Genomic DNA, 22,038 nt, shown 5'->3' on the forward strand with positions numbered 1-22,038 from the left:
TTAGGATGGAATGGAGAGGCTCCATGCCTATGACGACGCGTGGAAAGCAGCTTCTAGCATCTGCTTTCGTCCTGACGTTGAAACGAAGACGGAAGATTTTTCTCAGGGAAGGGTCTGGGACCAGGGTTCCCCCACCTTGAGCCCCCAGATGTTCGTGGACTGCAACTCCCAGAAGCCTTCGCCACCAGCTGTGCTGGTTGGGTTTTTGGGGAGTGGCAGTCCACGGACGCCGGGATTCCTCGAGGTCTCAGAAGTGGGACGGAAACAAGGGACCCTTTGGGAGCGCAAAGCGCGACGCCCGGCCCCAAGGCCACTGGCTTGGTCTGATCCCGCTAACGCTTCTCCTCGCAGTGGAGCGAGATCAGCCCGTTCTACGGGAGCTCCAGCACCTTCCGCCACTTCGGCTTGAGCATGGTCGAACAGTCCCTGAGGGAAGAAGAACTGCGTGCCCGGCACCAAGTGGCCCTCCTCAGGCTACGAGAGGAAGCCCTTCAGGAGAAGACCAGGGCGGAACTGGCGTGGCTGGAACACGAAGCGAGGTGAGCCGCCCGGGCCGTCTCTACGCCTGCGTCAATGTCGATTTCAGGCTTACGATTCAAGGCATCCCATCTTTGCCTCTTTCCTGAATCCATACCGGTTGGAAAGCTGGAGAGGCCCGTCGTAAATGAGCAACCGCCCTTCAGCATTCACTGCCTCCCTCCTGCTTTGATTTCAATGTATTTTCCACTTTCAGCTGCCGGAAGAGCTTGGGCGGTTCCACGGAGACCTCAGCCTTCGTCGAAAAGCAGTCTATGCTTCTTACGAAACTGAAGCAGGAGCAGGTGAGGTGGCGGGGTCAGAACGCTCTCCAAAACGGGGTTTCGTTAACTGTGCTCGGTGGTGGGCTGTGCTGAATTATTGGGGGATGGTTGCTAGCTCGCCCACCCTGATGGTCCCGTAAACTTGCAATTAAGGTTCAAACGCATTTTGCACCATCCTGAAAGAGGCGCTGCCTTCGGTGGCGAAAGACATGGGTTTGGCATCGCACATGGTTTTCCTCACCTGCCTATCTTGCATTTAGCGTGCTTCATTTTGAGTTAATGGAAGGCTTTGACTTATAGCCCGTAACTGCTTGGGCTATCTCTTGCATCTCTATTACAGCCACACCATTTCTCCCCCTGATTTAGTCCTTTCCAAATAAAATACATTGTAATTTGCAGAGGTCCTCTTCCCATCTCCCCCCCCCCTGGCTGTGTGGCATGGAAGCTCCACACTCTGGTCAAGGTTGAGCATCTTGGGCTCACAGACCCGGATCCCTTCTGGGCAAATGAAGACCCTTCTCTGCTTCCTTGCAGGCAGAAATCTGCCACCTGCAGAACCTCTGCCGGGCTGCCCACCAGGAAAGGAAGCTGCTTTTAAAACAGCAGAAAGACCTTCTGGTGCTGCAGCAGACGACAGCCCAGCTCTGGAGACAACTGTGCGAGCAGTCAGGGAAGTCCCCTCAGCAGATGCTTAATATCTATAACAAAGACACCGATGAGGCATCACGTTCTGGGAAATCAAGAGATGGAAGCGGCCGGCAGGGAAAAGGCAAGGGCAGGTAAGAAAAAACTCAAGCCGCTTTTCGGTACAGCCTGTCAGGGGTTAACTTTCAACCTGGCAGTTATCTCAAAAACTAGATACTCAGTACCCACGGTTTCACTTATCCACTGACTGAAATTAAGAAATTAATAAAACCGAGAAATATGCATTCCCAAGGTGTATTACTAGGACTGGCCACTAGATGGAACCAGAGACTATACTATATACAGGTGAGGTCTCAAACCTGTAAGGGCCTTATATTGATTAACATTAATACCTTGAATTAGGCACAGAAGCATACAGATGACCCGAGCAAGCACACCAGGACTGGGGAGATAGGATCGTATCTCAGGATACTCGAAACCAACCTGGCTGCCACATTCTGCAGCGGTTGCAGCTTCCGTACAGCCTCCAAGGGCCGCCCCATGTAGAGAGCCGTGCGGTAGTCAATCTTCGAGGTTACTCACGCATGGACTGGCGTGGTCAGGAATTTCCTGCCTAACAGGTCCCTGAATGGCACTCGCCTGGGCGAGAAAGGGCTAGTGAGCTGCCTTCGTGGCTTGGAGAGGCTTGGATTCCTGTTTGAAAGAGCCAGGGGACTAGGGAGACTGAATCCTCATTTCTCAACAGCACCACCCCACCAGTGGTGTTTAGTGGGCCGGATCCTGTGCGTGACCGTTCTCCTTTGTGTGATTCCTTGTCTTTCACCGGCTCCTTCCCCCGGGAAGGTCTTCCGTCATGCAGCCCTGATGCCTAGGGAAGACGGAATCCATATTGAAATGTTATCAGCCCGAGAGGCTTGCCCGGCGGCCATAAAAGCATGCCTTTTCCTCCTAAGCGCTGTCAGTTCCCATAGAGAAGCCCGGCGGGTACGTTAAGTGCAAGGCTGCCTGCGCCCGACTAATGGAAATGCTTTCAAATAAACCTTCGCATGAAACTGATCTATAATTCATGTTGCTATTGATTATCGGTCACCGGCACCTCTAAAAAGGATTGCTGGCTTCACTTTCGCTCCTTGTGACTGGCAATCGAGGAATTGCTGATATTTTTAATCTCGCTCCAAGGCAGACGCTGCCTTGAGAAGCCTCTTTACCTGGACTGGCTTTGGGGTGGAGATTCAAAAGAGTTCTCACCCCTCTTTGCTCCACGGTGGTTGAGTTTTTGCACTAATCGGTGTGCCATGTTTACAGAATAACCAGTCTCGTTGCGATTCATTATTTCTGTAGGCAGTCCTTTGTGTGGAATGAAACTCATTGCGCTTAGAGGTTTACTCATTTAGTTTTTTAAAAAGCTCTGCTTGGACAGGAGTGTACAACCCGTATCTGTTACACTGGACTATCCTGAAAGAACTGGGCATGTTTAGCCTTGAGGAAAGAAGACGGAGGGGACAGAGAGGAGAGCCCCTTTCAAAGACCTGAAAGGGAGTCCTACAGAGGAGGGGCAGGATCTGTCCTCCATCCTCCCAGAATGCAGGACACGTCATCATGGGCTCAAGCGACAGGAAGCCAGATTTCGGCTGAATATTGGAAAAAAACTTCTTAACTGTTAGAGCAGCATGACGATGGAACGAATGAGATGATGAGCGCTCCAATGCTGGAGACCTTGGAGAGAAAATCTGTCCGATCTGCTTCGATTAGGATCCCTGCCTTGATCAGGGGGGTTGACCTGATGGCCTTAGAGGCCCCTTCCAACTCAATAATTCTAGGATTCAAAAATCTCTTGAGTGTTACTTGCTGTTTAATACTTTACAGCCTTCCTGCCGAGAGGAGGGAAATTTCGCCCCGAGGGATGAAGACGGAGCAGCAATTCTTGAAGCAGACGCCGTGGGTGGATGCTCAACCGGTTGGCCCAGCAGTCATGGGGAGTGCAGGTAACTTCGACATCTGGAGGAAGTACTCCTAGAAGCGCACGTTTCCTATGAGCGATGGGTGTGTGGATAAATATAAGGAGGTGTACGTGAATATAATGGAGGTATTTGGGACAAAGGACTCTATGTCAGGCACAGAAGCTACGCTATCAGAGCTGGGCACGAAATATCGGTTTGGCGGTTCATGCCAGTTTCGCCAACGGGCAAAGAGGTGTTCCTTGGTTCGGCTCCCCGCCCCCTTTGGCGGTCGCCCAATCGGAGGCCGCGTCCAGTGTAAGCGGGGCAAGGAAGCCGCCATGTTGTTTCTGAGCGGGCGCCCACTAGAAGCCTCGTTCCCTAAAGGTGATGCTTTCATTTTTAATATTGGTTGTTTCAGTATTTAATATTGCAAGCTGACTCAGGTTCCCAAAAAGAGAAAGGTGAGATATATACATTTTAAATAAATAAATCTCAGCCTAAAATCTTGGGGTCATTCGCCCCGAAGGGCAATCGTTTCCCTTTTCCGAGACTCCTGTTTTTGCAAATCAAAACTTTTTTTTTAAAGGTTTTCTTTCTTCCTGCTGGATTTTCCCATCCTTAACCAAACAGGAGCTTCAGAGAAGCTGCTGCGGGTTCTAAAATCATCAAGGAGGAAAGACCAAAGAGCAAACGATCTAAATGTTTTCTCTTTCTTGTTCCTTTAGTGAGCAAACAAGAGGAAGACCGTAACGGACAGGATACCAGTTTGAGAAAGTTATCCATGCAAGAGAGCTGGCATCCTACAGACAAGGAAGCTGGACATTGGACCTCAGCCATGCCTAGGGATGAACGGCGCAGCGTTTCTCCAGACACGGAGAAACCCCACCTGGATTTGGAATTCCATAAAGCTCATGCCGTTCTCATCAGTATCTCCGGAAGCTCGTTTTCGGCTTCTGATGTCGAAGCTGAGGATGGCCAAGACACAGACGTTAGCCTTCCGGAAGAATTTGTCTTCCAGGAAGATCCCCCTTATAATTCCAACGGCACATTTTGTGACACTCCGGCCATGTCACAGATAACATCAAACCCAAGGAACGCAGTGTCACCTGACAGCAGACGTCACACGTCTGTCTTGTGCGGTGATTCGAAACAGGGTCGCTTGTCAGTTCCACGCAAGCAGGAAAAGATGATGGAAGACCTCCCGGATGGGGAAGGAATCTACGAAGGTCGATCCGTGATGCCGTCAGCCAACGGAAGGCCAAAACTCGGCTCCGTCTGGACAAGAGAGTCCCATTCTGTGCAGGCCTCCATGTCTGCTTCTGGAAGGAAGGCCAGCTCTTTGAGTGGTTCTGATCCAGAATCTTGCACGGAGAGGCGTGGGGCGAAGACGCTGGCTTTTCAAGGAGCCGCTGATGTATCTTGTCACTGCTCCGAAAAGGAGCCAAGATGGAAGGGAGCTGGCGCTGGTGTTGGCCCAGCGGAAGGGACTTGGAACGGAGAAAACCCATCTCATTTTGAAGACGAGCCCATGACACATTTCTCTGAAACCTTGCTGAAGACGGTGGAGTCCGTCAGTAACACTGCACCCTTGTCAGGCTCAGAGGGCAGAGCTGGTTCTAATGAATGTGCCGCTAATGAATCTCAATCCAGCAGAGGAGACAAAGCCACTGTCCAGTGCCCAAAAATCTCTACGGAGGAGGAAGGCTCTAGTCGTTTGCAACACTCTAAAAGCACAGGAAGAATAACTAAAGAAAGAGAAAATAGTTCCTTAGTAAATAGTCAAAACTCCACGGAATTGGGTATGACAACGCTTCATCCAAGCTCCTCTAAAGCTGGGCTGTTACGCCCTGCCCAAAGCTGCCTCCCGAGAAGCGAAGACGCCACCGTACTTCCCAGCGAGGATGAGATTGTGTCTCCTGTTGATGAAGTTTTGTCCTATGGGAGTACGGATCTGCCGTGGTCTACGGAAAAGGACGTCTCCTTTCCGATTGAGGATCTTCCTCCTCCACCCAAAGACCTGAGTGGAAACGATCGTGATTCTAGCCACAGCTTTCAAGACTTTCCATCGCCGCCCGAAGAAGTGGCGTTTCCTGAAATGGGAGAGTGTCAATATGCCTCGGAGGAAGATACGTCTGGAGAAACAAACGACGCGTCGTCATCGGAAAGATTCCCATCCTAGAATCCAGGAGTTGGAAAGGTCTTCGAAGGCCATCGAGTCCAACAAGGCAGGAATCCAAATCAAAGCAGACTGGACACGGGGGGGGGGGGTGTCCCATTTTCTCTTGAATGCTCCCAGCGTCGGAGCACTCATCGCCCTCCCAAAGGTTGGCAGCACCAACGGCGGCCGCCAAGAAGGTCTACACGGCAACCTCTTGACTCACGACCATTCAGAAAGCAACCATCTTCCAAGATCGCGGTCCTTACACAATGTTATCAAAATTCATGGGAGATTTGGGAATGAGAGACTTTCAGGGTTGTGTGTAAGAAGAACAAGGGGGCATTTCCAATCGATAGGATGAGAAATGAGAAACATCCCGGACAATTGGTTTGTGTTTGGTTGAGACGTGGTTAACTAATTAAAAAAAAAAAGGAATGAGCTTCTGGGGTTTCTCCTTGCGTGGTGTCATTTTGTGAATGGCAGTGAGCACAAGAGGGGATCCTGTAGACCATCTTGATTACTGCCATGGGTATTGTCAACATTCAGGCTGCCCTTTGGCTACGTAAAGCTTGGCTTCCTTTTTCCTGCTGGCAACACAGGCATAATGTTGTGCAGCAATATCGGTCCAGCTCCCGGCTTTTCAAATTGTGGCTACAGGAGCACCTTATCCCACATTTATTAACCAGAGGTATGTTTTTTAAAGAATCGATTAACCATGAAGCTAGGCTGAACCAGAGCAAGACCTAGCTGTTAAACGGTGCAGACGGGGAGTAAAAATGGCACACACAAAAGATGCCAGACGTATTAAAAACCCTCTGCCATTATGTGCGCGGCATTCTCAAAAGTTGACAGCCAGATATATGGCCCTCCTCTGTCAGTGGCTAGACTTCAGTATCAAGATTATTCTTCCTTCAAGGTCTAATATTTTCTTTGCTGTGGCTTTGATCAATATTAACCTCTCGGGTCAATAAATCTTGGTACTAGCCTCCAGAGAAGTCATTAGCTTTCATAGAAAATGATTATTTCTCCGTTAAACTCTGCATTTAATTTTCCTGTAATCCATCTTTTTCAGGCTGATAACTTGCAGCCGTTCTGAGCGCCCACTGAAAACAAGGGCCTTGATAATATATAAACACAAGTTCCCCCCCTTTCCCCCTCCTATTTCTTGATTTTGAGGTGTTTAATCTGAATTCTCTCCAGTGAATTAAAAAGTGCCTTATGAACTGAGATCAGAATAAAAACAGCCTCCCCCAAATACTGAATTCTTTGGATTAAAACTGAAGAAGGAAGGAAGGAAGGAAGGAAGGAAGGAAGGAAGGAAGGAAGGAAGGAAGGAAGGAAGGAAGGAAGGAAGGAAGGAAGGAAGGAAGGAAGGAAGGAAGGAAGGAAGGAAGGAAGGAAGGAAGGAGGGAGGGAGGGAGGGAGGGAGGGAAAGAAAGAAAGAAAGAAAGAAAGAAAGAAAGAAAGAAAGAAAGAAAGAAAGAAAGAAAGAAAGAAAGAAAGGAAGGAAGGAAGGAAGGAAGGAAGGAAGGAAGGAAGGAAGGAAGAAAGGAAGGAAGGAAGGAAGGAAGGAAGGAAGGAAGGAAGGAAGGAAGGAAGGAAGGAAGAAAGAAAGAAAGAAAGAAAGAAAGAAAGAAAGAAAGAAAGAAAGAAAGAAAGAAAGAAAGAAAGAAAGAAAAGAAAGTGTTTTCCACCATATTTCTGAAAGAAGTCCCCCATTGTTTATTTACAAAAGGAATTAAAACAACTTCCTTGTTATTTAACACTAGCAACACTTTGTAATTTCATCAAAGAAAATGACACACTTCCTATTTTTAACAAGTGTGTTTCTTTTTTTATTTATTTATTTATGGGAGGCCTCGCTGGAGAATACATGTTTCTCTAAAATGTTGCGTCTGCTTTGGAGGAGCAGATGCTTTGAAACAGAAAGAATACAATTTTCTATAATGACACCTGCAACATTAAGTACCGTACTTGTATAGAAAAATGATCATTTCCCCCCCCCTCTCCCGTTGCCTGATTATTCAAGGACAACTTAATGGATCCTATTTAAATATCAAAGGCCTTGAAAACTGTTTTTTGGAAAACTGTCTCAGGGGAGGACTGGCCACCGTGTGCATTTTAAAGCATCAGTTAAAAGTCTCCAAAGCCCAAGGAGCCATTATTCTGTTTTATTCCATGTGAGTTATCTGAGATACTCAGTGTGGTGTAATCATGAATAAAGAGTTGGACTCCCGGGACTTGGGAGTCCTGAGTTCGAATTCCTACTTGGCCATGAAAACACATGGAAGAGTGGAACGGGTAAAACCTTACTTATTTACTTAAATATCTCGTTATTATTGTAGAATGAGGGAGTCAGAAGGGGCCTCAAAGGCCATCCAGTCCCATCCCCTGCTCAAGGCAGGAATCCCAGTCAAAGCAGATCCACCGTCGTACGGCTCTAACAGTTGAGAAGTTTTATCTTTCAGACTAAATCTGGCTTGAGCTCATTGTTGTCTGTCCTGCACTCTCGGATGATGGAGGACAGATCCTGCCCCCTCCTTTGCATGACTTCCTTTCCAAGTATTTGAAAAGATGCAATTTTTTATAAAAAAAACCTCTAGACCGTCTATTATTTCTCCCAACACTGGCATACCTGCAAATGGATTTAGGCAGCTGGTGACTGCAGCTCTCCTGCAAAAAAACATATATATTCCTTTGGGTTTCCTCTAGCACTCTTATTTACTGTTCCACCTTATTGGGTCTCGGAAAGCAGGCAGAAGGACGGTGCCCTTCGCTTGGGAATAGTATATGCAATATATACTGTATCTGAAAGTATCAGCAAAAGGAATCTATAGGAAACAATAAAATGCATTTGCCCTGCCAGGCAGCTTGGAAAATAAGTTACTTTTTTTCTGGTGCACACCATGGAAAAATTCAAATGCATTTGCCCTGCCCGACAACTTGGGAGAAAAAAGTTACTTTTGCGGGCGCTCCCCCCGCTTTCCACCGAGGCAAACCTCCCCCCCTCCCCGCGTGTCCGCGCGAACGGAATCCTGGGAGATGGAGTCCAAAGAGGGCCGCTCCGCCTTGTGGGCGGGGGAAGACTGGGCCGGCCCCGCCCCTTGGCGGGTTGGGAGGACGGCGCGCCGGCCCGGGATTGGTCGAGCCGGGGGAGTGGGCGGGGAGCCGCCTGGGCCCCGCCCCGTTTTCCCGCGGCCAGCTGCTGCTCCTTCCCGCGCCGCCATGGAGTCCAGCGGTGGCGGCGGCGGCTGGCGGGGGTCGCGGTTGCCGGGGCCTCCGCGGATGGCGGGGCTGCTCCCGCGCTGGGTTTTGGCAGTGTTTCTGGCGCTGTGGGCGCCCCGCCCGGGCCGTGGGGGGCTCTACCAAGCCGGGGTGGACCCGGTGTGGGTGCTGGAGGCCCGGACGGTGCGCGGGGCGCTGCGCGGGGCCCCCTCCGCCTGGCTGATCCAGTTCTACTCCTCCGCCTGCGGGCACTGCGCGGCTTTTGCGCCCACCTGGAGGGCCCTGGCCGGGGACGTCCGGGGTAAGTGGGCTCCGGGATCCCGGCGTGCCCCCCGGGAGGGCTCAGGGAGGCTCCTGATGGCCTCCCATCCCTGGGAGCGCCTTGGCATAAAATGGCATTTTTAATAGGGTGGAGAAAACACATGGAAAAGGGTACAGTGGTGCTCTCGCTAGACGATGACAATCCGTTCCTCTGAAATCGCTGTCTGGCGAAATCATCGTCTAGCGAAAAGCAAACCGTCGTCTAGCGAAAAGCAAATCGTCATCTAGCGAAAACCGATTTGCGAAGCAGGGACCAAACATTGTCCAGCGAAATTCCTCCAAAGGAATCACTGTTTTGCGAATCGCTATAGCGATCGCAAAAAGTCAATGTCTAGCGATAAAACTGTCATGTGGGGTAACTGTCTAGCGAGGCACCACTATGTTTTTTTCTGGGGTATCATTTTCATGCGTTCCTGTTAATGGGTGTGTTGCGCCCCGTCAAGGTGGATCCGACTCATGGGGACCCTTATAGGGCTTTCAAGGTAAGTGGGGTATTTTATGGGGAGGTAGTTCAACCCCTTCTGCACCTCCCCTGAGTTTCCATGGCTGGGCAGGGATTCGAACCCAACGCTACGCGCTATTCGGGGAGAAACAGCAACCGCCACTTGGGACTGTAGAACTGGAGCTTTTAAAGAGCTGCTTCTCAGATTTTTTTGAAATGCTTCTTCCCTCCTGTGACTTGCCCAAAACAGCTCAGCATGTTCATCCCTTTTTGCAGGCCCGAAATATCGTAGGCTGATATTTCAGAACACCTGAAACGCCTCGCAGGGAGTCATTTGAAGAAGCCTTGAAGTTGGATAACTAGCCCTTCAGGTTTTTCACGTTCTGTTCCACTTTGTGTGGAGGAGGAAAAGTGGAACACTGAAAGATGCCTTGTGAGATTTCCAGCCCCATATACACGAATCCTGTAGCTGAACTATTTTTTATTTGTTAAATGGTGTTTTTTCTCCCTCTTACTTTCTGTTTTTTTCATCATGATCCATGTCAAATGGTTTTTACGGCAGTTTTGTAGCATTTTAAAATTTGTGATTATTGTCTAGTTTTAATTCTGAGCTGCCTTAGGTCCCCTTTGGGTAAAAGAGTGGTACAGTGGGATCGCCATATCTGCAGGATCAGTACCGGCGGTTTTCACTTATCCACGGCCTGAAATGAAATAAATAAATAAAACCCAGAAATGCATGTTCCCAAGGTGTATTATCAGGACTCACCACTAGATGGAACCAAAGAATATATAATTCTGAATAATATAATCAATATAAATAATTGCAACTACAAAATAACCGTGGCGAATCTCCCAGAAAATATTTTGTGACCCCTTTGGGGGGGGCTGTGACCATCAGCTCCCTTTGTTATGTGTCATCAAGTTCCTTCCGACTTACAGTACTTTAATCAAGTTAAATCACCCAGACCCTCCCTTTTTTTCTGGGGTGGAAAAGCTTGTTTTTAATAGGGACCCGGACTTGGGACTTGGTACCACAGACTCGAACTCGGGACTTGGGGCCCAAAGGCTTGCCAACCGCCCTGGCTACAAGCACGGGCCACCTTCTTTTCCGCCCTTCTCGTGAAGGATGTTCTCTTCCTGACTGCAAAACTACGCGCCTCGCAGCTGGTGCACTTGGGTGGGTTTTCGCCAGGCAGACCCCCTTTGCATTGTTTGAGGCGATCTGCTTGTGTTTGTTTTTTTGTTGGTTCTCCTGATGGTAGTTGCGAGGCCGGGAGACAGGTGGAACAGAGGAACGGCGGAGGCCTCTGAATCATGAATGAGGCAGATCACCCACGGCCAGACATGTTGAGCTGACGTTTGCTGGGATGATGATGTGGCCTGTGGCCCCATTGTGTGGGGGACATGAATGCTTCCCCATCTGCTCCGAACGGCATCTGCTCCTCCTCCCCTCCGGTTGAGTTCTCAATATATCCTGCACAAAGGCAGGACCCAGCAGGCGGCGAGCGGGGCCCGGCTTTCTTTCAGAGCGGAACAAAAGTCGAGAGGAGTTGACCTCCCTGCAGCCGGGCCGGCCCCCGTTTGGGAAGGGTTGTCTCTTTGGCGCTGCAGACGGGATGGGCTGTTTCCCCCCTGGCAAAAGGGCGTTGCTTGTTGAGCTGTCGGAATCCTGCTCCCAATTGGCGTTTGTATAAGAAAATGGTGCAAGGGTTTCTGCCCAATCACTCCTTGGGATCTGTCCCCAAAGTCTGAGTTCTGCTCTTTATAATAACCTTCAAGCAGCAGAGTTAGAAGGGATCCTATAGATCATCCAGTCCAGCCTCTGTCAGGGAGGCTCAGTGGGAGAATCGAACCCCCAACCTCTGCCTCCAGAGACACAAACCCCTGAGCTCTCCAGCCAGCTAAATTACTGAACCCTAATTTGGATGTTTCACATCATCCTTTTAGAACGGCAGAGCTAGAAGGGGACCCTGTGGGTCATCCAGGCAAGCCCCTCTCGGGGAGGCCCGGTGGAGGAATCGAACTCCCAACCCTTTGCTCCTCTGCCAGAGACCTAAGACATGCATAAGTCCTGTCTTTTGGGAACACTGGGCGGGAATGTGCAGTTGCTATCCTAAAATCCTAAAGGACACCCTCATCTCTTTCCTTTCAGCCTGGGAACCTGCTATAAGGATCGGAGTCCTGGATTGTGGGGACGAACACAACTATGAGACGTGTAAAGAATATGGAATCCAATATTATCCCACTTTCAGGGTGAGCGTCTCCGAGTACCTCCAAACCTAGATTCTTGATATTACTGGTTTTGAACCCGGAACTCCCTGCGGGACTCTTTTCGCTCTTCTCTCACAAGCTGAGATGATGATGGCCTAAGTCACATGCTGGGAATTAAAGTTTGCAGGAGTTAACCATTCTGCCTTAGTGGCTTGGCAGAATGAATGGATGGAGTCTCAGCAGGGGAATGGGGGTTTTCTTGTCTCCCCACGAGAACGTTGAAATCATAAAAGGATCCATCTTTTTCCTTTTTATCATATATCTCCCTATAACCAGCAGGCTAGCTGCATCGTTTTGAACCAGCTGGAGCTTCTAAACACCCGTCAAGGGCAGCCCCATGTAGAGCATGTTGCAGTAGTCCAGACGGGGTGTCTCTCTAGGGGATGGGTCACCTTGGCTAAATCATATATCTTAGGGTTCACAGACTTGCTCCTGATTTTCTATGTGCCTGGGATTGAAATAGAGCAGTAAAAAAAAGAGAAAGGGAACCATCCATGATGATTTAAACTCTGTTTATCAGGCCACCCCCCAATTAGTCTGAAAGGTTGAAAAAAAAATTCCGTGTGAAATGCCATGTGTCCATTTCTCCTGTTCTTTTACAAAATAGAAGGCGGGGAGCAGGGTGGGTGCATTCGCTGTTTCAAAACAGCTGATAAAATGGTTTGACGTTTCACGTTGGTTAAACCTCTCTTTAAGGAGCGATTGCTGGTTCTTTAAAATATCTTTGAAGCCAATGGGCCTGTCTTGGTAAAAAAAAAAAAATCACGTTTGAACGTTTCCGGAGCTGACAAAATACCCCTATCAAAGACACGTCCTTTAAAAGGCAAGCCCGCCCACCCAAAAACATTTCCATAAATATAATTTAAAAGAAAATTCTAATATTCTTGGCTCACCGTCTTAGGCTGACTGCTCGTATAAATGTAATCTTGGGAAGCTGGGATAGTATGGTGGGCATGAACCAGGGAAATAAATCAGTCCTTTGTACACTGATCCTAACGCATGATGGATTACATGCTGTAAATCCGTTGTCCTTGATGGAGACAAGAGCAGCTTTACGCCCCCCAGCGTTGTGGCTACAGGGTGAGGGTTTGGGGTGCTGTATTTTAGTAGACCGTTGTAATTATCTTAGACGTTGTGACTTCACGGTGTGGTTTTATGGAGATGGTTAAGCATCCTGAGCTGCTTTAGAAGAGTCGAAAATAAGGAAGATAGCCAAGTAATATACGGGAAGCAGGACTAAGGGGACCTCTTCAAGTCAGCCCTGGTAGGATCACCACCATTGTTGATCGGGAGTTGTAATCTGTACATTAAAACATTCAAACTTTCCTTTTAAAAAAAAAGCCAAACCAGATTAAGCATTAGCTGAGTGTAAAAGGACTTCACGTTACTACAGGCGGTGATGAATATTCTCAACAAATAATGTTTTCTTCTTCCCACTTCCAGTATTTCAGAGCTTTTACCCAACAGTTTACAACTGGAGAAAACCAGCATGGTAAGATGATTCCCTAGAAAACGTGTGTTTCTCCCCCCCCCCAAAGCATCAATGCTCGTATCGCTCATCGTGGCTGTCTTTTCATAGTACTAACAAAAAGAATTGTGTTGGTTATGGATATTGTCACAAAGAGCATCATGTTTTAAAATTTAAGTGCTAACACTTCCGATCAGTCGAGCCACCCTAATAATTTAGTCCAGAGTGCAGGACACATCATCATGGGCTCATGCGACAAGAAGCCAGATTTAGGCTGAATATTAGGAAATACTTCCTAACTGTTAGAGCAGTACGACAAGGGAACCCATGGCCTCGGGATGTGGTGAGCATTCCAGCGCTGGAGTTACTTAAGAGAAAAATGGATCACCATCTATCAAATGTGCTTTGACTTGGATTTCCTGCCTTGAGCAGGAGGTTGGACTCGGTTTGGAAGTGTCTTCCAACTCCGTTATTCTCGAAATACTGCTTACTGTGTACTGTGTTTGACATGAGATGGGCACAAACTTCCAAACCGGCGGTTCATGCTGGTTCGTTTCTCAGCCAAACGCATGTTCGATGCTTCCCTGCCCTGCCTCCTCTGTGTGTTGCCCCTAAGTGGGTGCCCGCTGGAGGAGGCAGGGCTGGGAAGCACCGAACAGGTGTTCGGCTGAGAAACGAACCGCTGAACCGGCAGTTCCTGCCCATCTCTTCTCTGGAGTATCAGCCCTACACGCTTTGCGCTGGGACTTTCCAACGGAAGAAGGAGCCTTATGGGTGGATCGCTGCGTTTGAGAGCGGTGAAGAAATGGTTTAGAAAATTCACCTAGAAGGGGGTTCTCTGTCTTTAGCAGGCCAAGATCGGGAACTTGAGACGTTCCGTCAGACCATGATCGACTTCCTGCAGAACCATTCCCAAGAAGCCAAACCTCCTGGTTGTCCGCCTTTGGAACCAATGCAGTGAGTTTACCCAAAAACTTAAAGTTTATTCCTAAATAATGAACAAATTTGCTTTTTGGGTTTGCCCCGTTATGGATCGTTTTGCATCGTCCATCGCGGGATGAAGCACCCATAGCGAAGCCTCCTGCATGAATGTTATGCAATCTTGGTTTCAAAACAGGTTCTGATTAGGGATGGGCATAATCCAATGGTTCAGCAGAAGACACTTCAAGAAACAGTATATTGCTGATCTGATAGTATTCTTACACACCCATAGTTAATTTCTCCAAGCCTTTTAAATTGGTGCAGGCCTTTCCATTGCTATGGGGCGTCCATCAATTTTCAAAAAAAAACCCCTGCCTTTTCCCTACCTCTGCCCTATATATGACTTTAGTTCTTTTCTCAACAGGCCAGAAAAAATATCTTATTTTTTTCAAGAAAAGGTTCTGCATTATACGGCCATTATTTTTGAGAATGAAAACTCCTACGTTGGTCGAGAGGTATGGGGAGCTATGGAAATGTCCTACTTTTCTGTAATCAGTATGTCTTGGTGTATTCTTATGTGCTCAGTCTTACTAAGGGGAGAGGGGGCACCTTAAAAGAAATCAAATTAAAATTTAGGTGCTAAATCATGCTGCGCGCCAACGATGGTGGCTATGCCAGCAAGCGCACAGCGGGAGAATTTGTGTGTAACACAGGCGGATGGGTTTTGTTTTTGCTCTGGAGCAGCATCATTAACGTGGGTATGTCTTCTCTCCTCCAGGTGATCTTGGACCTGAGCCAGTATGAATACATCGTGGTAAAGCGAGTCCTGGATTCCGATCCTGCTTTTCTTCAGAAGTTTAATATTACCTCTCTCCCTTCCTCTTACTTGATCTACCCAAATGGATCCCACGGATTAATTCATGTGTAAGTATTAGTGGATGTGAGGTTTTTAGGCGCCGAACCTTCAGTTAAGATTGAGAGCATTTGTCTTAATTTTTAATTTGGTTCGAACTTTCCCGGTCTTTTATGTAACGCACGGAAATGACACTTAGGCATAGATATGGAGTTCACTGGGAAGCTGAGAGATTGGCAAGCCTTTGGGTCGGAGTCTCGGGTCGGAGTCCTAGACTTTATACCAAGTCCCAAGTCTGAGATCGAGTCAGAACTTGAGTTATAAATCAGTTGATCACTGCAGTGTACAGTATGCAATAGAGGCCGGTTGTTCACACCCGTCTCTAGTCCTAAGTATTCTAGTACTCTAGTACAGCTGTATAATCAATTTTTTTAAAAAGAGGAAGAGGTTCACTCCCTGCACAAACGAACAGCACGTAGGACACACAGTGGCCGCATTTGTCAATTAAATGTGGTTAATATGTGTGATGAACATTCTCGTTATGAACCATGTCCGTTGAAGTTTCAGACAGTTGTGTGTAATGCAGTTGTAAATGTGTAAAAATGGTGAGGCTCAGGATGAGGTCTTTTACGACACCTTTAAACAAACTGTTATTCTTCTCTGTTTGCTTTGCTTCAGCAAATTTTTAAACTTTATGCTGTCTTCCCTCCCATGTACAGTTTGAAGCCTCTCCGGTTGGACTTTTCTTCCTATTTAAAGTCGCTTCCTGGCGTGAGAAGAAGACTTTCTTCGTCGCCACTCCCATCTCCTCTCCGACAGACCAGAGAAGAAAATGTCATTTTCAAAGAATTGAAAGATTATGATAAGTAAGCCAACCGGGTCCCTTATTCTGCTGGGATAATTTGCTTGTTTTACAGGATGTGTGGCTTTGTGTTGTTGTGTGATTTTAAATAATTGTTTGCTGCACAGAATGCATGGACACTAGAAAGACACAATACAGTAACACACACACACACGCGCACGTATCCACGGGGGATTGGCTCCAAGCCCCTCATGGATGCTGAAAAATGCAGATCATAGCAAACACTATTTTAATAGTGAACACTGAATATGGTCTCTGGCTCCTTCTGGTGGCCAGTTCTGGTAACTTCATCTTGAGAAATTTGTATTTCTAGGATTTTTCTTTTAATAGTTTTAATATTTTAGGACCATGGGTAAGTAAAATCAGCGGATACTGATCCTGTGAATAAGGGGGTCTTACTGGATAAATGAACACTTATGTGTCTGGAAAGAGCTTATGGAGAAGCTGTTTCCTCTCTATTAAAAAAAAGAGGCCAGGAGTAGATTATGGCACTGACCAGCAGCTGTTAATATAAAACATTAGAATAAAACTGAAGAAGAACACTAAAAGAATCATAGTGCCAAAACAGAACTACTGCTCTAGGTGCTGCTCAGCTGGCCTTTCTCCTGGGAAGCTCAGATCCCCAGTCCCGGACTTCACGGCCATTCACCCCAACCCATTAAGCTCCTTTGACCTAGCAGTAAAAAGATGCTAAGAATAAATCTCTGATTTATTGTACGAACTAGAAGGAAAAGGGGGGGAAAGCCAACACGGCAACTTTTAAGCTGTGTGTCTTTTTTTAAAAAAATCTCTCTTTTTTTCCAGATCTAAGCTGTATATGGCAGACCTTGAATCAGGGTTGCATTACATGCTCCGAGTAGAACTCGCCACGCACCAAACTCTTGAGGGCGATGAACTTAAAACCTTCAAGAATGTTGTGACACTCCTTGCTAAGGTTAGCTTTATTTTTTTCCCATCTGTATTTAGGAGAGTATCATAAAGCTAAGGAAGCCAAATACCCTGCCATATCTGTTCTATTTCTGTGCTTGGGGGCCCCGCTCCCCACTCTGCCAAGCTTTGAGCCGCGCTCTTGTGGATCAGAAATATTTCAGTGTCAAAAGCGCTCGGCTGATGCCAGATTACAGGACGCCTTTACCCTGGAGTTATTTTCTAAAGAACGGCGGCTCGCCCCGTCCCTGGTTAAGTCGCTCGACTCCATTCCTGGTCGTCAGACTTGGGATTTTAGTTGTTAAGGGATTAATGTCTTGGCTGTTGATGCAGCTTGGCTGGGCATTATGGTCTTCTTAGCACCTCCTGAGACCCGTGCCCTCCCAAACACGGGTCACGGATGTTTCGTTTCTCCTTCGGGCCCTTCTGCCATCGCATTGCACCATGACTCGCACGAGGCCAATGGTGAAAGTGCACTGTCCAACCGCTTGTTGCCCAGTGCAACCTCTGGCACGTTTATGCCAGTCATGCCAGCACGAGCAGGATTTTGCCCAGAGAGTGCTTTAAGGGCTGTGGGGCAGTCTGTAAGCGGCGCTTTTTGCTTTTCTATTCTCTTCTTTAATTGAATTATTCAATATTCTTATTTCAGTCCCTACAGACCTCTGCCGCGATGCTTGTGGGATCCCACGTTTTCCCTAGCCAGTTTTTAACAGTATTAAGCAGCCAAGAAGAAAAAGAGGAAAACATTATCTGTCGTGAGAATAAAGCTTTTCGATGGGCTGAACGTTCTTTTTTTTTTTTTTCCACACAGCTCTTCCCCGGCCGGCCGTCGGTGATGAAGTTGCTGGAGACTTTACACATGTGGCTGGTGAGCCTCCCATTAGACCGAATCCCTTACAACGCTGTCCTTGATCTGCTCAGCAACAAAATGCGGGTAAGCCCTGGCACGTTTTCAGCATAAAAAGGCAGCTTTAGCAGAAGAAGAAGAAGAAGAAGTGGGAGAGATCCTTTAATCCAAGTTGCGAAACTTAACTTGCCCTCGGAAGGCCGTGTCCGTTTGGGGTCCCTGATGGAGAACTGGCCTTCTGCACCTTCCGCCTTTAAGGATTGCATGACCCCGAGGGTCCCTTCCAGCTCTGAAGTTCAAAGGATGCTTAAGACTTTATGGTTCCAGGAAGCATCTTAGGTTTCCCATCTTACGTGTTTCCCGGAGTCCTCCATCATCTGAGGTTTTATGCGTATATTCATCTTACTTGTTTTATCGGGTGGCTGCAGATAGTGTCAGCTTTATCTTTGTAAACCGCTTAGTGTCTGTATTGTTTATTTATTTACAAAGTAAGTAAGTCAATGTAGATGTTTGTGATTTTCCAGTATTCATAATTTACAAGGCCACCTATTATCTGTAGCACTATCTTTTAAATACCTGAAAGGTGGTCCTAAAGAGGAGGGGCAGGATCCGTTCTCGATCAGCCCAGAGTGCAAGGCATGCAACGATGGGCTCAAGCGACAGGAAGCCAGATTAAAGCTGAATCTTAGGAAAAACTTCTTAACTGTTAGAGCAGTACGACAAGGGAATCTGTGACCTCAGGGGGAGGTGGTGAGCGCTCCCGATCTTGGAGGCCTGCAAGAGAAAATTGGACCACCCTCTGTCCGATCTGCTTGGATTTGGGTTCCTGCCTTGAGGCAGGGGGTTGGACTGGATGGCCTTCGAGGCCCCCTTCCGACTCCATCATTCTAGGATTCTATGGTCTTTCTCAGAAGAATGTAAGTTTGAGTGAGTCTCAATGCGTTGGTCTTCATACTGCGGTGTCCTTTAAACAGTTCATTCACTTTTCTAGATCTCCGGATTGTTCCTCACGAGCCGGGTCCAGTGGGTCGGTTGCCAGGGGAGCAAGCCCCAGCTGAGGGGGTACCCCTGCTCTTTCTGGAAGCTCTTCCACGCCCTAACAGTTCAAGCTGCAGTTCAACCGAAGGCCCTGCTCAATACAGGTAGGAGGCTTAACCCTAACCTAGACGTGTGGGGTGAGCGAGTGTCGGTGGGCAGGCTAGCTGTGTGGTGCCATAGGACACCCCCGTGCTCTCGATTCTTCCCCAGTTCTATTTTGGAGCAAGGTTGAAAGTTTAACGGCTGCTTCTTTAAATCCCGTGTTTGTGTGTGCATCTCTCTCTTTCTGTGTCTCTGTGTGTATCTTCAGTGCACTTTTATGATCCATTTAAAGCAAGCCATATTTCTGATGATCATTTCTTATGGCGAAAGAATTGGGTCAGCCAGCCTGAGGCGCCCGGATTATTTCTTAGGAGGGTTTTCTCTTCTCCTTGCCGGGCTTTTAAATCCCATCGACTAAAAAGGTCTAATCCTTCCAGCTGCAGGTGGGGTTTTAGAATTCTTGTCCACTTTAAAGATTAGGGTTACCCTGAATTTGTAGAGCAGTGGTGGATCGAAAAGAGAAAGGGGAGGATTACACAGAGTGGATGCGGCAGCTGTTTACGGAAGACGCAGCCTCGGATTGATCCCAGAAAAAAACACAGTGGACCTGAAGAGGTCGGCCTTCTTTTCTTTTAATTGACCGGCAGTTCTCGAACGCGTTTTCGCCGGCGATGTGAATTTCAACGAAAAGGGCTCTGGAATTTTAAATTGGTATTCTTTTGAGCTTTCTTTCCCAGGAAGTCCCTTTCGATATTCCTTTCTCAGAATGTTCCCTTTTATATTTCTTTTGAGGGAAAGCCTGAGTATTTTATTGTTTAATCATACCTTTGCTAAAGGCAGGGAAGCTACGGGCATCTACACCTCTCTGAAAATAGCCATTTTCCCACGGTTCATGGAGGGACACCATATACTGGAGTTTGCTATACGTATGCCTGCCTTTAAATAATTGCCAGATCCTAATATTGTTATATTTCAAAGTTGCAATGAGAGCAATCTCTCCAGATTCGCGTGCCTTCGTCCCAACAATCCTGATGTAGACCCCATGTTCTTCAGAGCCGTTAGTGAGGCAAAGACGCCTTTTACCAGACTGTGGGTGGACGGATGAAAGAGCCTTTATGATATTATGATATTTTATTTATATGCCGCCTTTCTCCCAACGAGGGACCCAAAGCAGCACATGATATGCGCGCGTGTATGTCTGCGCTGGCTGAACGTGATCCACGGCTCTTTGCAGGCTTCGAAGACAACCCTCAAGGGGTCCTCAGGATCATGCAACGATACATCCGCGATTTCTTTGGGTGCCGAGCGTGCGCGCAGCACTTTGAAGAGATGGCCAGAGAGTCCATGGATTCAGTGAAGACCTTGGATGGAGCCGTGCTTTGGCTCTGGGAGAAGCACAACGTGGTGAACGCCAGACTGGCAGGTAAAAGCAAAACCGGGCGTGAGGTTGATCCCATCGTAGACACAAAGATTTGGTTTCAGGTCTTTGTTACTCGATGCAGTCGGACTCCCCCGTCCGCAGGAGCAGGACCCGCAGATTCACTTCTCCGCTGCCTTAAAAATACTAAATTTAAAAGAAAGGGTGAAGTCAGTGGCCTGTCACCCTTTTTAAAAAATCAAATGGAAACACAAGGTGGAAACAGGAATGAAACCTTTTGATCCTGCTTCGAGTGGCTTTTGACAAATTATTCGGTTGGGTTGCCCTGATTTCATCTGTCTGGGCCCAATTTATCTCATTTGTAGATAGCTTGTTTATGACGTGCGTGTGCAACACTTATAAAAAAATTCTCAAGGCAGGCTAAAATACAAGCTAAAGCCAATAATGAATAAACAGAATTATGCTTCAAAGAGCCTCAGATGAATAGACGTTGCAGACAGATGTGTCAGGGAAGTGTGTATTTTACAGTATTTTGTGTTTAATACAAAAAGAAACCTCCCACAGGTCTCCCAAACTTACTTAGCCACAATATTGAGTCTTGTCTTTTACCTCCTGTAGGTGATCTGAGTGAAGATCCGGCATTTCCTAAGGTCCAATGGCCGACTCCAGATATTTGCCCGACGTGCCACCAAAAAATTAACGGTCTGGACGCTTGGGACAAAGTCCAGGTGTTGCAGTTCTTGAAGGACCATTATGGGACGGGCAACATTCTGCACACTTACACACAAGAGCGAGCGGACCTGGACGAGAAAGAACTTCAAGAAGACCCAGGGAGAGACTTTCAAAGCCAAGAACGCCGAATGAGTGAGGACAAAATCCCAGATCCGGAGAAATTTTCGGACTCAAGGTCTCGTGCCTTGGGCCGATTGTTAGCCAAGGACGCCCCCGGGCCAGACCAAGGGAAGAAGGCCGTGGAGTCCAAGATCGAGCAGGACATGAAGCAGGCTGTATCGTTCATGGGAATTGGGTTCTCAAACATCGACATGAGCCTGTGCATTGTCCTTTATGTCGCATCCTCTTTCTTTTTAATTATCATGTACTTTTTTTTCCGGGTGAGGTCAAAACGCTGGAAAGTGAGATATCGCCGCCCTTCCGTGTAGAATCTGAAGCCCCGTTTCTGTCTCGTCAACGGCTTGGTTTGCGTTCAGATTCAATGTTGAGTATTTATTGATCAGGGATTTTTTTATAATGCGGTATTCCGTGTCTTGAAGAGGTGCTGTTCTGTTACTGATTTTCTGGTTCACCAAGGTTGGGCATCCACTTTAGGTGCAGCACAATTGGCCCATAGCTGTGTGGGTATGTGCACAGATAAACATTTACCTACGTAAGGAGCAGTAAAACGATGCTGGCGATTTTGCCATTGCGTGCTTTGGTCTGTAGAGCGAAAAATCTACATGGATTGATTTAACCAACAAGTTAGGAAGAAACCGGACACTTTAAACAGCGTCCGTTGAATGAATGTGTGAATCGTTACGGAATGTGCTAGCCAGACAGATGCTGATATGATCTCAGTCCACCTAGAAATGGATCATGATGTGGCTGTCAGGTGACTCTTTGGCGGGATAAATCTTTTATCGAGAGAAAGGCGGCATATCAATAAAACAAACAAATACATAAACGCCTTGAAACTTGTAAGAAACAACCTTGGTTATTGGTACCTCCTCGTATTTGTGTTTTTCGGATCAGTGATTCAAACATAGTTTACTTTCTTTGTGAAGGACATCTGGTGGTTTTTTTCCCCCCAAAGCACTAGTAGTAACAATCTAGGGTTGGGCTGAAGTTACCGCCGGAGAACGATGATCAATTTATAACTCCCATTTTGGAAAGTTCCCACAGCTCT

General features: G+C 47.4%; 2 protein-coding genes across 3 annotated transcripts; both read left to right on the forward strand.

Moving 5' to 3' along the window:
- Positions 1-20: 20 nt before the first annotated feature.
- CCDC187 (coiled-coil domain containing 187) lies at positions 21-8,125 on the forward strand. Its single transcript, XM_078382710.1, has 5 exons — positions 21-539; positions 734-821; positions 1,335-1,579; positions 3,312-3,430; positions 4,111-8,125. The coding sequence occupies exons 1-5, from the start codon at positions 412-414 to the stop codon at positions 5,562-5,564; spliced, it is 2,034 nt and encodes a 677-aa protein (XP_078238836.1). The 5' UTR covers positions 21-411; the 3' UTR covers positions 5,565-8,125.
- Positions 8,126-8,737: 612 nt separating this feature from the next.
- On the forward strand, positions 8,738-21,826 carry QSOX2 (quiescin sulfhydryl oxidase 2). 2 transcript variants are annotated; one of them, XM_020794830.3, is made up of 12 exons: positions 8,738-9,069; positions 11,684-11,784; positions 13,246-13,294; positions 14,119-14,227; positions 14,616-14,706; positions 14,970-15,115; positions 15,764-15,910; positions 16,711-16,840; positions 17,645-17,767; positions 18,672-18,822; positions 19,995-20,183; positions 20,757-21,826. In XM_020794830.3, exons 1-12 carry the CDS (start codon positions 8,769-8,771, stop codon positions 21,296-21,298), a joined length of 2,079 nt encoding a protein of 692 aa, XP_020650489.3. In that variant the 5' UTR covers positions 8,738-8,768; the 3' UTR covers positions 21,299-21,826. The 2 variants fall into 2 exon arrangements, with proteins under 2 accessions (XP_020650489.3, XP_072840698.2); XM_072984597.2 differs by having other exon boundaries at positions 14,122-14,227.
- Positions 21,827-22,038: the final 212 nt, after the last annotated feature.

The sequence above is a fragment of the Pogona vitticeps genome, chromosome ZW-PAR (genome assembly GCF_051106095.1).
Source record: "Pogona vitticeps strain Pit_001003342236 chromosome ZW-PAR, PviZW2.1, whole genome shotgun sequence".
Taxonomy (NCBI): Eukaryota; Metazoa; Chordata; class Lepidosauria; order Squamata; family Agamidae; genus Pogona; species Pogona vitticeps.

Bases quoted from the DNA above. Each gene is read 5' to 3' on its own strand.
- CCDC187 (XM_078382710.1), top strand. From the start codon at position 412: ATGGTCGAACAGTCCCTGAGGGAAGAAGAACTGCGTGCCCGGCACCAA. The intron at 540-733 runs GTGAGCCGCCCG...TTCCACTTTCAG, and splicing joins TGGCTGGAACACGAAGCGAG to CTGCCGGAAGAGCTTGGGCG. The intron at 3,431-4,110 runs GTAACTTCGACA...TTGTTCCTTTAG, and splicing joins AGCAGTCATGGGGAGTGCAG to TGAGCAAACAAGAGGAAGAC.
- QSOX2 (XM_020794830.3), top strand. From the start codon at position 8,769: ATGGAGTCCAGCGGTGGCGGCGGCGGCTGGCGGGGGTCGCGGTTGCCG. The intron at 14,228-14,615 runs GTGAGTTTACCC...TTTTCTCAACAG, and splicing joins CCGCCTTTGGAACCAATGCA to GCCAGAAAAAATATCTTATT. The intron at 16,841-17,644 runs GTTAGCTTTATT...TTTTCCACACAG, and splicing joins TTGTGACACTCCTTGCTAAG to CTCTTCCCCGGCCGGCCGTC.